Consider the following 12,721-nt stretch of genomic DNA (forward strand, 5'->3'; position numbering starts at 1 on the left):
ACCGGGGAACTAGACAGGGGTGCCCACTCTCCCCCTCACTATTTACAAACTTCATTGAACCCCTAGCAGCTGCCATCCGTCAGAACCCCCTCATCAAAGGTGTCCAGACTCCATATATGCATCACAAAATCAGCCTTTATGCTGACGACATTCTTCTCTTTCTTCAAGACCCCACAACATCAGTAGAAGAAACCATCAAACTCATTGACACATTCTCTAAAATTTCTGAATACTCAATCAATTGGAATAAATCTGCAGTTCTCCCATTACATCCCAACAGCTGGGATGTGACAGCCAACTCTTCACCTATCCCACTCTGCACTAACTCTATCACTTACTTAGGGATAAAAGTCTCCCCCAGGCTGTCAGACTTATTTAGCCTAAATTATTCCCCTCTACTCACTTCAATAGATGATGACCTTCAACGCTGGAAGAACCTCCCATTATCCATCATGGGCAGAATCTCAGTAATCAAAATGACAATACTGCCCAAAATAAACTATCTATTCTCTATGATTCCAACCCAGCCCACCCCACTCTGGTTTAAGTCTCTCGATTCATTAATCACTAAATTCTACTGGAAAGATAAGACCCCAAGGATCAAACTCACCAGTCTCCAAAAACCAAAAGCAATGGGAGGACTAGAGGCCTCACACTTCCAGCACTATGCCCTGGCCAACCAGCTCCACTTCATCCACAAATGGCTACACCCCACCCCCTCAGACAACACCTGGTTAGACCTAGAACAAACAATCTGTAAAGAAATTAAAATCTCAGATCTCCCTTTCTGCAGTCAGAAAACATCCATCCTTCAAAGCCCCAACAATTTCAGCTACTCTGACAGCCTGGTGGAGATTCTACCACATCACTGATTCACCTATAGCACCATCAATTCGCACCCCGATTTGGAATAACCCAGATTTCACCGTCAATAAAAAAACACTTAACTTTCACACATGGATGGGAAAGGGCATCACTCACCTTCAACACATTCTTCAAGACAATAATCTGGCCTCATTTTCCTGTTTGGTCCAGAAGCACGGCATCGAGAGTAAACACTTCTTACAACACCTGCAAATTAAATCATCTATCCTAGGAAAAATTAACATCCAGACAGCTAACCTTGACATTCCCCCACCAATCTCAGAGCTGCTTAATATTCCCTCTCCCAAAAAAATACTCTCCCAAATTTACAAAATTATATCTCGTTCAGAAAAAACAATTGGCCTGCCATATCACAAATGGGAATCAGACTTATCAATTACTCCCGGTGCCGACTTCTGGACCAAAATGTGCAAAAACATCTACCTCAGGACAAAGAATAGTAATATACAACTAATACAATACAAGGTTCTTCACAGATTCCACTTCACTGCACATAAATTGGTTAAAATGGGGTTTGGCTCGGATCTTTGCAGTTACTGCACACAAAATAACCCAGATACATACATTCATGCGGTTTGGCATTGCACTCCAATCAACCACTTCTGGGTGAGTGTCACAAAAACTCTCTTTTCCATCTTTGGCTGTCACATCCCAGCATCCCCTTCCTTATGCATACTTGGTGATACATCCACAGTCAATTTAAGCAACTCCTGCAATAAAACACTGCTGGTAGCGCTGACTATCGCCAAGAAAACAATCCTCATGAACTGGAAATCTAAGAACAAAGCTCACATCACTCATTGGAAAAACTTGTTAACAGACTATATATCATTAGAAAACCTATCAACTACAAACTTAATCAATACTCAGGATGCAACCTCTCCTTGGTACCCCTTTATCACCTACTTACAGTCCTGACCCTCTTTGCCTGAGTTCCATCTCCACACCATCATAACAAACTTCATCAACAGATACACATATCATCGAACACTGGGCAGGGGAGGGTAGCTGGAACTATTATTGTTATTATTAGTAGTAGTAATATAAATAGCATCCCCTTCTTTCCCTCCCCATTTTATTTACATTCTCTGATAAACTTTACTAATTTCACTCTTTCTCTCTGCCTCTCCCATCGTTATTCTGACGGGGCCCCATTGGATGGCTTGGGAGACTCGGTCCTGGCGGGTCGCTGTGTGGTTTTGGCATTGGTTGGGTCCTGTGGGTTATCTATTGGCCCTGGGCCCCCGGTGTGCACCCTCCTCATACGCTCATGCACACGCCTTGTCCTGGAAGCACACAGCACGCTTTACTCTCTTTTAATTGCACTACATGTTAGGTGACATACATCAAACATAAACAAAAACTACAAAACAGGCTAGGGTAAGAGTGGAGTGTAGGTAGATGCCTCATCAGGTGTCTATCTGCATGCCTCACTTATTTTAATGCACACATTGAGGAGGCATACATCTTACACAGGGTAAGTGTGGTGTGCATGGGGAAATCCTGACAGATATTCACCATGCATGCCCACTTCTTTTAATGCTACACTCTAGATAGATCCCAACCTAGCCATTCACATACTGTACATATTTAGGTCAAGAGTGGCGTGTTGGGTGAAGGTCTGGGGGCGAGGTGTGGTTGGTCGTGGTGGAGATCTTAAGAATGTTCTAAGTAATGGCATTATCTATCTTGACAAGCAGTTTGAAGTTCTGATTTCCTCTTTTATTTGTGATGCTCCAGCCAGAGCCTTCGTTAAACAGATTAAGTCACATAATGGATATGCAGGATGTGACAAGTGTTTTCAAGAGGGAGTATGGCAAAACAAAATGACATATCCAGAAACCAAAGTGAGGCTAAGGACAGACGACAGTTTCAAGGATAGGGTTGATGAAGAGCACCACATTGGAACCAGTCCTTTATCTGAGGTGGTTAATATGGTGTCGAACTCGAAAACTTTTGAATATGTGGTTAAAGGGGAAGAAGACAACGAGGCTTCCGTCACACACTGTAGGGACAATTTCTGAGAAACTCCTCAAGCTGCGCTCCCACATGCCCTGTAAATTTAATAGAAAACCAAGGGCACTAGCTGAACTGGATCGGTGGAAAGCCACTGAGTTCCGTTCATTTATGCTTTATTGGGGCCCAATTGTTTTGAAGGACTGAACTAGTTCCATTTAGTTTAGTTAATTTAGTTCCTTTTCAGTTGTTAGAGGACATGGAGTAGGGTATTTATTATTTTTCCTTTAAAGATGGATCAGGTGCTGTACTCAGTAGTACAATTCCCTAATGGTGGGACGGCCATAGTTCTGCAGAGCTGGCTGAGAGATAACACACTGCTATGGCCACCCAAAAAAATTCCACTTGCAAAGGCTTTGCAACAAAGGATGGAGCCAGATAGTACATGGATCACCTACAGCGATGTCCGCCAACTAATTACATGTCGTGAGTATGATCTGTGCAACCCATATGCAAATTAATGGGAAAACTTGATACACACTACAATTTACTCTTGAAAGTTGCCCATTTTTCATTTCTGTCATACATAATATACATACATTTAGGTATGGTATAAGATGTATAGGTTTTGCTACAGCCAAAATGTATCTATATGATGTTTGCTAGATATATGACAGATGTATAAGTAAGTATAAGTATAAGTATACTCTTTTGATCCAGTGAGGGAAATTTGGTCTCTGCATTTATCCCAATCCGTGAATTAGTGAAACACACTCAGCACACAGTGAACACACAGTGAGGTGAAGCACACACTAGCTGCCTGCAACAACAGCGGCGCTTGGGGAGCAGTGAGGGGTTAAGTGCCTTGTGACAGAAATGAAAAATGGGCTTGCTGACCGGAAACTTCTCAAGTACTAGTGACTTGAGTTTTAAGGAAAACTATGGGAAAATGGTGTTGCTTTCCTCTGCATTCTCCAGAAACATATGAAGAAGCCAGACGAGGAGAACACAAGTACAACACCCCCATGTGTGCAACCGCTGAAATTGAGTCAGAGGAGGAAAAAGAAGAACGGGAGAAAAGGAAAACAAAGTAAGTGATGTTCACTGGAAGTTACTTCTGTCCCCTCACAATTGAACTAGTTATCTATTATTATTTATTATAATTAATAGTAAGGAGGTCACAGCAGCATTATTTTATCTTGACTTTGGCTTGATATAAAATGGACTGATGTGTTTATTTTTATTCAGGCCAAATCCACTGTATATGGATTCTGACTCTGATGAGCCATCTGGCGAAGTGAAGAAACCACGGGTTTTACGCCCGCCTAATGTCAGAGTTCCAGAATCCTGGTCACAACTGGCAAGAAATGGTAGGTCACATGTATTTCTGCCCTATAACTGACCCTACCTCTTTGTATCATACAACACCATGTTCTATTCTCTACACCTAACTAACCTATTCATTTATCATGTATACAAACCTTGCTGCCCTGTAACTGACTCTACCTCTTTGTAACATACAACCCAGGTGGCTCTAAACACCATGGAATTGAATGTATTGTAGAATTAGATCATGCTTTTAGGTTAAGAGTTGTGCAAAAACTAATCATGTTTCACACAACTGTTTTGTCCCTTTTGCAGAGCTGCCCATCACAAACGAGGAGGACTTTAATGAGGCCGAAGCCCTCTTAAAAACAGAGGCAGTCCGACAAAAGATGGTAATTTGTTTGATAAACTGAGCTGCATAATGAGACATTCTGCATATTAGGCGGGGCCTTACTGCGCACCCCACCCCCTACCCCATAATCCAACAAAACCAATTGTTTTTGAAAGGTCTGACCATGCTGAACATTGATCAGAATGTTAAGTAAGGGATAATGTATAGAACGCCGGTCATTATCGGGATTCGCCTTTTGAATCAAGTAGAAAGACTTTACATTTTGGTCTCTACTATTTAGGGAAAGCCAATATACCTCTCAAACCTTACATTTTCTGAAAGCTTGTGTCCTCTAGATGATAGCTCATGGAGAGTCATGTTCCTGTAGTGGATTTCCCAACATTTCTACATTTCAACATTTTAACATTTCACTGTTTTTTATCCATGTTCCGCATGGTCGGACCTTTAACACCAGTGTTCCAATTGAGTTACATCAACAGGCAAACTGGAATTGTACTTAAATCCATTTTTCCTCACATCTCAATAGATTGCCCGCTTGGCCATGGTGGGAGGCACCAGCTCGACCTGCAGGATCAGGAGGATGCTGGCAGCAGCCTTAACAAACGGCCTGGCCTGTAAATTTAGTTGGGCAGGGAAAGCGTACAAACACAGTGAGGCCAAGCTGCCATTTAGGGACACTTCCCTGCAAGACTGCATGTTTGGTGAGTTTAACTTAATATTCCTTGTGCTGTTTTCAGCTGGCAACAAGTTATTTCAACCCAACTGATGCAATGAGTATCTTATCATTCCTTAAACAACCATTTTTGATTCATGTCTTTCAGTTGCTTCTCGGCAGTGTGACAGGAAGCTCACACAGCAGACCTTCAGTGACATCGTGAAGAACTGGCTACGTTACGCCCCTTGGCGTGCAGGAGGCTTAAAGAAAAATTAGATGTAAGTGAATTTGATATTCCTAATATTCCTAAATAGCTGTTGCATAAGTTGCTCTGCAAAATGTTTCATCGTGAGTGCTGACATGTTGTCTCTGCTTCTCTCCCACAGTGTCCTCTTCATATGTGCTATGGCCCTGCACACATACAAGCCCACTCACACACACACATAGCATCACCCCCTTGTTCTTCATGTTTTGTTTGTTGCATTAAAAAAAAAGAAAAAAAAATATCTAATAAATGTTTTTATCCATATAACTAAATGAATCCAAAATGTGTCTGTTGTTATTATACGGTTAGTCCTATTGTTGGTGGCATAGTCTTACTGCTAAATAGAGTGTATTTTCAATGGAGGTTGATTGTTCTGCAAGCTACAATGCCCATCACTCATTTTAATACATACATACATATATATATATATATATATATATATATATATATATATATATATATATATATTAATTAATATTATATTAATTCATATAAATTAATTTGATACCTTTTAGATAATGGTTGAACCAATATTGATTCAGTAACATTATTTCAACATAAAATCAACTGAAATTGAAATGTAGATTCTCATTTAGATGATGGTTGATTCACCATTGATTAAGTAACATTATTTCAACATAAAATCAACTGAAATTTAAATGTAGATTCTCATTTAGATGATGGTTGAATCACCATTGATTCAATGTCAGTATGGTTGAAAATCCGATGTTGATTCAACACAAAGTAGAGGGGACACTTTCAACATCGGATCAATGTTAGGCTTCAACGTAGTTTCAACATTTCTGCCAAACCATATTTCAACGTTGATTCAACTGTTTTGAACAATTTTGCTATGTGGGAACACTTTTCTGTTTTTTATTTTTCTCCCCGCACGTGCACACACTATTTATTTATTATTTACTTTTTGAGGAGCAACAAAAACACAAGAATTTGACTCTCGTAAATTCTGTCAGGAAGACTCAATGCATGCGTCACTCATTCATTCATTACTTCCGACCAATCACCAGTCTGCATCAGCCTTTATAATCACTTTACTTTGCACCTGCCTGTTGCTTTCAGGTGCCGATTTTCGATGTTCCGTATCCATGCACGGGTAGCTAGTCATTCACTTCGCCACAACTTTAACATTTGATGCATTCACAGACCAGTAGCTTAGCCTACCTTACGTTCGCTTCAACTGAGTTGGACGCATCTCACCAAAGTCTCGGGGGTTTCCATTAATGTAGCATAGTAAACGTCGGAGAGTAAGGTAGGCCAAATTGTGCCACTGTTCAGGTTGTCCGCCCGGTCTTATCAACGGAAAGAGACAAGTTCCGCGGCTTGGAGGTTCTCTTTCACCCTAGTCTCGTGTTAGATCCTAGTGCTTAATGAGGTTAACGTCGTATCGCTAACAACGCAAATATGGTCGCTAAACTTTTCTGACGAAAACCGTCAGACTTATCAGGCTACGCTGTTAACATGCATGTACGGAACCTTTTAAAAAGGTCCACATCCTAGGCAAATTGCCTCGCTGGTCAGGCTGTTGTGTATGGGAGGCCAACAGGGACAAAAGTACTCTTCCTTCTTGGCTGCAGTGTTAGTCGCAGAGATGCCGTTGGTATTGTCTGCAGGGCGGTAGGCTACTAATGTCATTAACCCATAATATTTCCGATGCACCTGAAGGCCATATCTTATTTTCATTATCTCATGTCTGGCTGATCATTATTGTCTGTCATCTTCTGTTACTGTCATTGGTTATGTGTCTACATAATATGTAGGCCCATACATTGTGTTCGTTGATTTAACTAATGGCAACGTAATGCATCATGGCTGTTTATTTGCCTGCGTGCTAGGTCCTTTTGAAAATGCTATGTCTCCTCTCTAACCACTCCATTCCTCCTTGCAGGTCTTCAGGCTGTAGGGACTAGAACAAGATCTTTCCTCTAACTCTTCTTTGCCAAAAGAGCAACACCTCTAGCAGGCACAAACTCTCCTTCAGGCCAATACTGCACTCACCCTTATACTTTTCCAAGCACAATGCACTTTGCTTGTCGTCATTCGTAATCTCCCATTACGACACGGCAGCCGCAAGCACAGGGATGGCATTCCTTCCCATTTCTTCATTACTTAACATCTTAATAATCTTTCATTTTCAGGAGCAGCTCTTCGTTTAATGTAAATACCTCTCTCTCTAATTTAAGGGTATGCATCTGTCGGCAGTGGACTGACCCTCACCGTAACTATCTACTTCATGCAGGGATGCGGGGCTGGTTCACGTAGGCCTATAGCCAAAACGTTCATCGAGGGACAGTGCTTTGGTTCATATTTAGTCTTACTTCATCCAGGTCATGTGATGTCAACTTATTTACCTCCTCATCTAAGCTATACGCTAACCCTTTAGCCTACCCTTCATGTCTTTATCCCACCACAGTAGGAGCAGCAGCATTAGTGAACTTACATTGTTTAATCATTAGATTTTGTAATTCACTATCGAATATCCATATGTCCTCGACTCTCAATCACATAATTCTCAATCGTCATATAATCAAATCAATCAGCAATTATTAGTCTACATCACCAATTCACTCTAACTATTTAATTTACAAGGTCTGTGATGCTGGTTCACATATTCTAAACACCCACTTACTCTTGGCTCTGGAGCAGTGCTTTGTTTCACATTTAATCTTATTTCACCCAGTCAGCATGATGGGGATTACTCCTTCATCTCTTGTCTTTATTTTAGTTATATGCTAAACCATCCTCAGCGACCATCCATAAGTGCTAGTGTACTCCAGCTATGTATCTGTTGATTGTATTTTGTCTTGTCCTGTTGTGTCCTTAGGTCTGCTGCTGGTTAGTTAACCCTGGCTCTCTTTTCACTCCCTATCAATTCACTCCTTGAATATGTTCCTCATGGCTTTCTATGGGTTCATGCGCTCTGGGGAATTTCGTTCTGACAGCCAGGTTTTTAACCCTTCTCAGGATCTGGCTTGCTCAGCCATCCTTTTCTCCTCCCACTTCTATAGTGTAATTCTGAAACATTCTAAAATGGACACCTCAGGTCTTTGTCATTATCAGAGATTCTAAAGTAAATAACTCTTCTGTCCCTATACTTCTATGATCAACTATCTTAAACTTCGCCCACACACTTCTCCTAATGCACCTCTCTCTCTTCTACCCACTGGGTTATCTATGTCTAAACAATGGTTCAGAAGCCACTTGTCGACAGCGGTTGGTAGCTGTGGGCTCTCAACCTCCCAATATACTGGCCATTCCTTTCGCATCGGCGCTGCAACGTCAACAGCCGCTCTAGGATTACCTGCATCCTCAATCAAGTTGCTCGGAAGATGGTCTTCGTTGGCTTACGAGTCCTATATAAGAACTCAGGATCAAGCCCTTCTAGATACACAAATAGCTCTCGCAAGCGTCAAATAAGGTAAGCTACCTTTCAAAGGTCTGGTGGTGGTTATTCGGCTCAGCTAAAGCATTATATTAATTACGATGGACCCGAGCCACTCTTCTCCAGTCACTACGCCCAGCCGGCACTTTAGGCACAGAATAAAGTGTTAATACATTCTAGTCACTACGCACCGCCGCCCTTGGTCTAGCTTCTGCAAGCAAAACCTCGGGTAATCTCACGTCACAACAGTTAATTTCTTTTATCCTACCATCACCCCACTTCACTCATCATATACATACGCAACTCGACTCGGCAGTCGACTCGAATCGCAATCATCAATCGTTATCGAACCGAACGATCATTAAGCACTTTCCACGGGGATTTGCACCACATTGCATTACATTCTTGCCGTGCAAGAACCGAGCTTATGAAAGCTCTGAGCTTGTGCAAGCTCCTCGACTTCGCTGCAATCGCTGCAGACCATGCTGGTCATTTTCTTCTTTTCACCAGAGAGTGCTCAAGCTTTCTATCTGTTTCTCTATACCTTTTCTCTCTGAACTTATTACCCATGGACAATGTCTATCATGTTTTCCTGTCTCGTTTAGCTAACGTTACCTATGCTGCTCATCTTATTTTGGGGGGCCTTTCCAAGAGCAAGGTGCAAAAGCATGGCTCACTCTTTTCATCTTGCCCTTGGATCTGCTTTAGCTCCATTCCGTTGCAGGATGCGGCTTGCTCACGGAAACAAGTCATCACATTTAGGGGTCGTACTTAAATCGGATATAATCATGGACACTACACCGTGCTGTTATTTTTGGGTAAGTCATCATAATTAATTCATTAATCTAAACCTTGCTGTTTACATTTCTATCCTAATAGTAGGCCTATACGTTGTGCTATTTGGCTCTTTTTAACATGGCTTTACCTCTGCCGGGTGGACAGTAGTCTGTTAATTTCATCTGCTGTACATCTTGTCCTCGCAGCTTCTGTTCACCATTGAACCGTAACAAATGGAGTTCTCAAACTGTAATTTGCATCAACCTGCTTATCAATTAAGAGCTAGCTACTCTATTTGCTTGTCACAAGGCTCACAAGAATCTATTGACTGTATGATTACTGAGTTCTTGATTACTAAAGACTCACTCAGCAGTAATGAGCATTTCGTAATCAATGTACTTCCTCTTGCAAATGTCTGGTGGTGGTTATCTAAATTGAATCATATTACTCATCTCTTCGTTTCTGGTGCCCGTACTGGCTTGGTCGCATTTGTGCAGGTCATAATCTTTAACTGCAAGCGCTATTTCTTCTGCACTAACCTGAGCTTCTGCAACTGCAAGCTCATTGTCCCCCGAGCATTTGCAACTGCAAGCTCTATCCCGCTGCACTAACCCTGAGCATCTGCAACTGCGAGCTCTATTCTGCTGCACTGACCCTGAGCATCTGCAACTGCAGGCTCTATCCCCTGCACTGACCCTGAGCGTTTGTAATTGCAAGCTCATCGTCCTGCACGTTGTTAGTTAACCCTTAAGCTAAGCTTCTGCAAGCACTAGTCACTCAAGCAGTCTTGTTCAAAGAGTTAAACATCTGCAAGCTCAATTCCCTTCCATAACTTTAAATCAATCATAGAATTTGAGTCACAGGTGGTTGAATCCATCATCCTCATCCTCATCAAATCATCAGTTTATTTTATTAATAGTATATTCTTCATGTGTCTCTGTCTTGCTTTCTGATTCATCTCCTGAGCTCAACCGGATAATACAACATGCACTGTTTAATATTGTTATGCTCTATTTCAGAGAGGATGACCATCTAAGCATTCTGGTGGGTATCTTTATTTCTTATTCTTTGGGGGTAGGCTCCGCCCCTGCCGTCTCATACCAGCAGGATCTGAAAGGGTCTGCACACTCTGTGACCTGGACCGAGGATGGGGCCTATGCCAAAGACTGTCTATTGTTGCTTATGCCTTTTGTATATCCTTTGATGGATTAAAACGTGTGTTAACTTTCATTGTACCTCCCTGAGTCTTTCTGATAGAAGTAATAAAGACAATCTTGAATCTTGAATCTTATGCCCATTAAACTGTTAACTTAGGCTACAACAGCCTAATTTCGAGTAGGCTAGCCTATAGGTGAGACGAGACCCATATCTGCATCACTGGGTTATTAATCTATGATGGGCCTACCAGCTATCTATTTTGTATGGAAATGTAAAAGACACAGTTTAAGCTAATGACAAAACGGTCATATGCTCAAATTTAAAATAAACCTTTAAAGCCTACCTCATAAAGCTTTTTTTTGCAAAGGTAATTGTGTTGCATAAGCTATACCATCTTAACTAGTGTCAATTCAAAGACCTGTTATTTCCATTTTTTGGAATAGACTAGCCAGTCTCTGTTTTCATGGACAGCAAGAATTCGCTTTGTTCGTTGTTTTAAGTAGCCTAATTGCGTTTTACAAATGTAAGTTCGGGAGGAGCGTGACGGAATTTGCCATGCCTCCTTCTTCAGTCAGGTTATTTATTTGCAGTCTACCTGCCGAAGTTGCAGCATCGGTGTTACTCCGCTCGCAGTGACTACCGGTTTGCTCACTTGTCTCAAGCAGAACTTGCTGCCCACTATCTGTTACAGACTTTCATGGTCTAGGTTGCGTGGGAAACTACTGGAGGGAGGTAGTTCTTATCTTGTTGCTTTGTATTAGAGCTGTTTGTAAAGCCCACTCGTTCCTGCTGAATGTTGAGATACATGTCACAAACATGTATAGCCTACTAGATGAAGGCACTTGTTTTGCTATTTGCCTGTTTTAAGCTAACAACTTTTCGGTCACATTGGCTGTGTTAATGGTTACAGGCTCACGGAGTAGCCATTACTGCTTGTCTGGAGGCATAGGGTGAACTGAAGTCAGTGTAGGCTAAATATCCCGTGAATCACACTTGAACATGGCAAGCGGCCATGACGTGACATTTCTGATAAATCAGGCTTCCAGTCCTTCGTGGTTCTTTGGTAAAGTTTGCTTGGAATTGTGTTAACCAACGTGTCTATCCTAAGTTGTTTTTCACTCAAACTTGTTTCAGTAGCCAATGTGCCTTTATTCCGTGATTTGCGTGGGTCCCAGTTTGTAACTTCTAACATGTTACATCCCTTGCCACTTTGTTTGTTTTAGCAAGCAACTAGCTTTCCCTCATTGCAGATGGCTAATGGTTAGCCTACACATGAAGTTGGTACTAGGCTACAAACTGCTGCCGTTTGCCAAGGGTAATTGTATAACGTTAGCTAAAATTACCTATAGCCTACTGTTTTGATTTTAGTCAACTCCTGCTAGTCAGTGTGTGTGTCACCGTGGGCTATGCAGTGGGTTCTAGCTTAGCTTGTAGGCTATTTCCTGCTACATGATTTCAATAATAACTTTAAAGTCTCAATTGCTGTGACTTGTTTCTAGCTCATTAAAGATAAGTAGTAGACCTACATAACAAACAGCTAACCAGCTGCGTTCTACAGCTAACTTCTCCTGTTGCTGACTGCTACCACTTTGCCTGTTTAAAGAGTCTTATCTCGGCGTTTGATTTGTGATAAGAACAGTTAATATGCATTAGTATTGAACGCATTGCGCTGCGGTGTTCATGATGCTAACCTTTAATGAACACCAAGCTGAACTGTCATTCGGCCAGATTCTGTGCCGCAACAATCTGGTATCATTCTGATCCAGACATGCGCAAATATGGAGTCCCAGTGTGTGTGTGAGATATGTGGAGTTGAGGTAAATTTTGGCTTTTACCCCCACCTCAATGCCGGCTTTGGCCGTAAGGCAGCTGATACACAGGAGCTGTTGCTCTGTCGCTCATTGCTAAGAGGGCAAGGAAGGAATTTTTTCTCCTTTAAAGTGTTTG

General features: G+C 41.7%; 2 protein-coding genes across 5 annotated transcripts in view; one reads left to right on the forward strand and one right to left on the reverse strand.

The window, feature by feature from the left end:
* znf341 (zinc finger protein 341) overlaps positions 1-12,721 on the reverse strand; it is a 190,867-nt gene that overhangs the window by 31,345 nt on the left and 146,801 nt on the right. The window lies entirely within an intron of this gene.
* LOC121713566 lies at positions 3,049-5,697 on the forward strand. Its single transcript, XM_042098275.1, has 7 exons — positions 3,049-3,327; positions 3,820-3,931; positions 4,090-4,211; positions 4,483-4,559; positions 5,046-5,220; positions 5,341-5,452; positions 5,561-5,697. The coding sequence occupies exons 1-6, from the start codon at positions 3,135-3,137 to the stop codon at positions 5,448-5,450; spliced, it is 789 nt and encodes a 262-aa protein (XP_041954209.1). The 5' UTR covers positions 3,049-3,134; the 3' UTR covers positions 5,451-5,452; positions 5,561-5,697.

The sequence above is a fragment of the Alosa sapidissima genome, chromosome 7 (genome assembly GCF_018492685.1).
Source record: "Alosa sapidissima isolate fAloSap1 chromosome 7, fAloSap1.pri, whole genome shotgun sequence".
NCBI lineage: Eukaryota > Metazoa > Chordata > Actinopteri > Clupeiformes > Clupeidae > Alosa > Alosa sapidissima.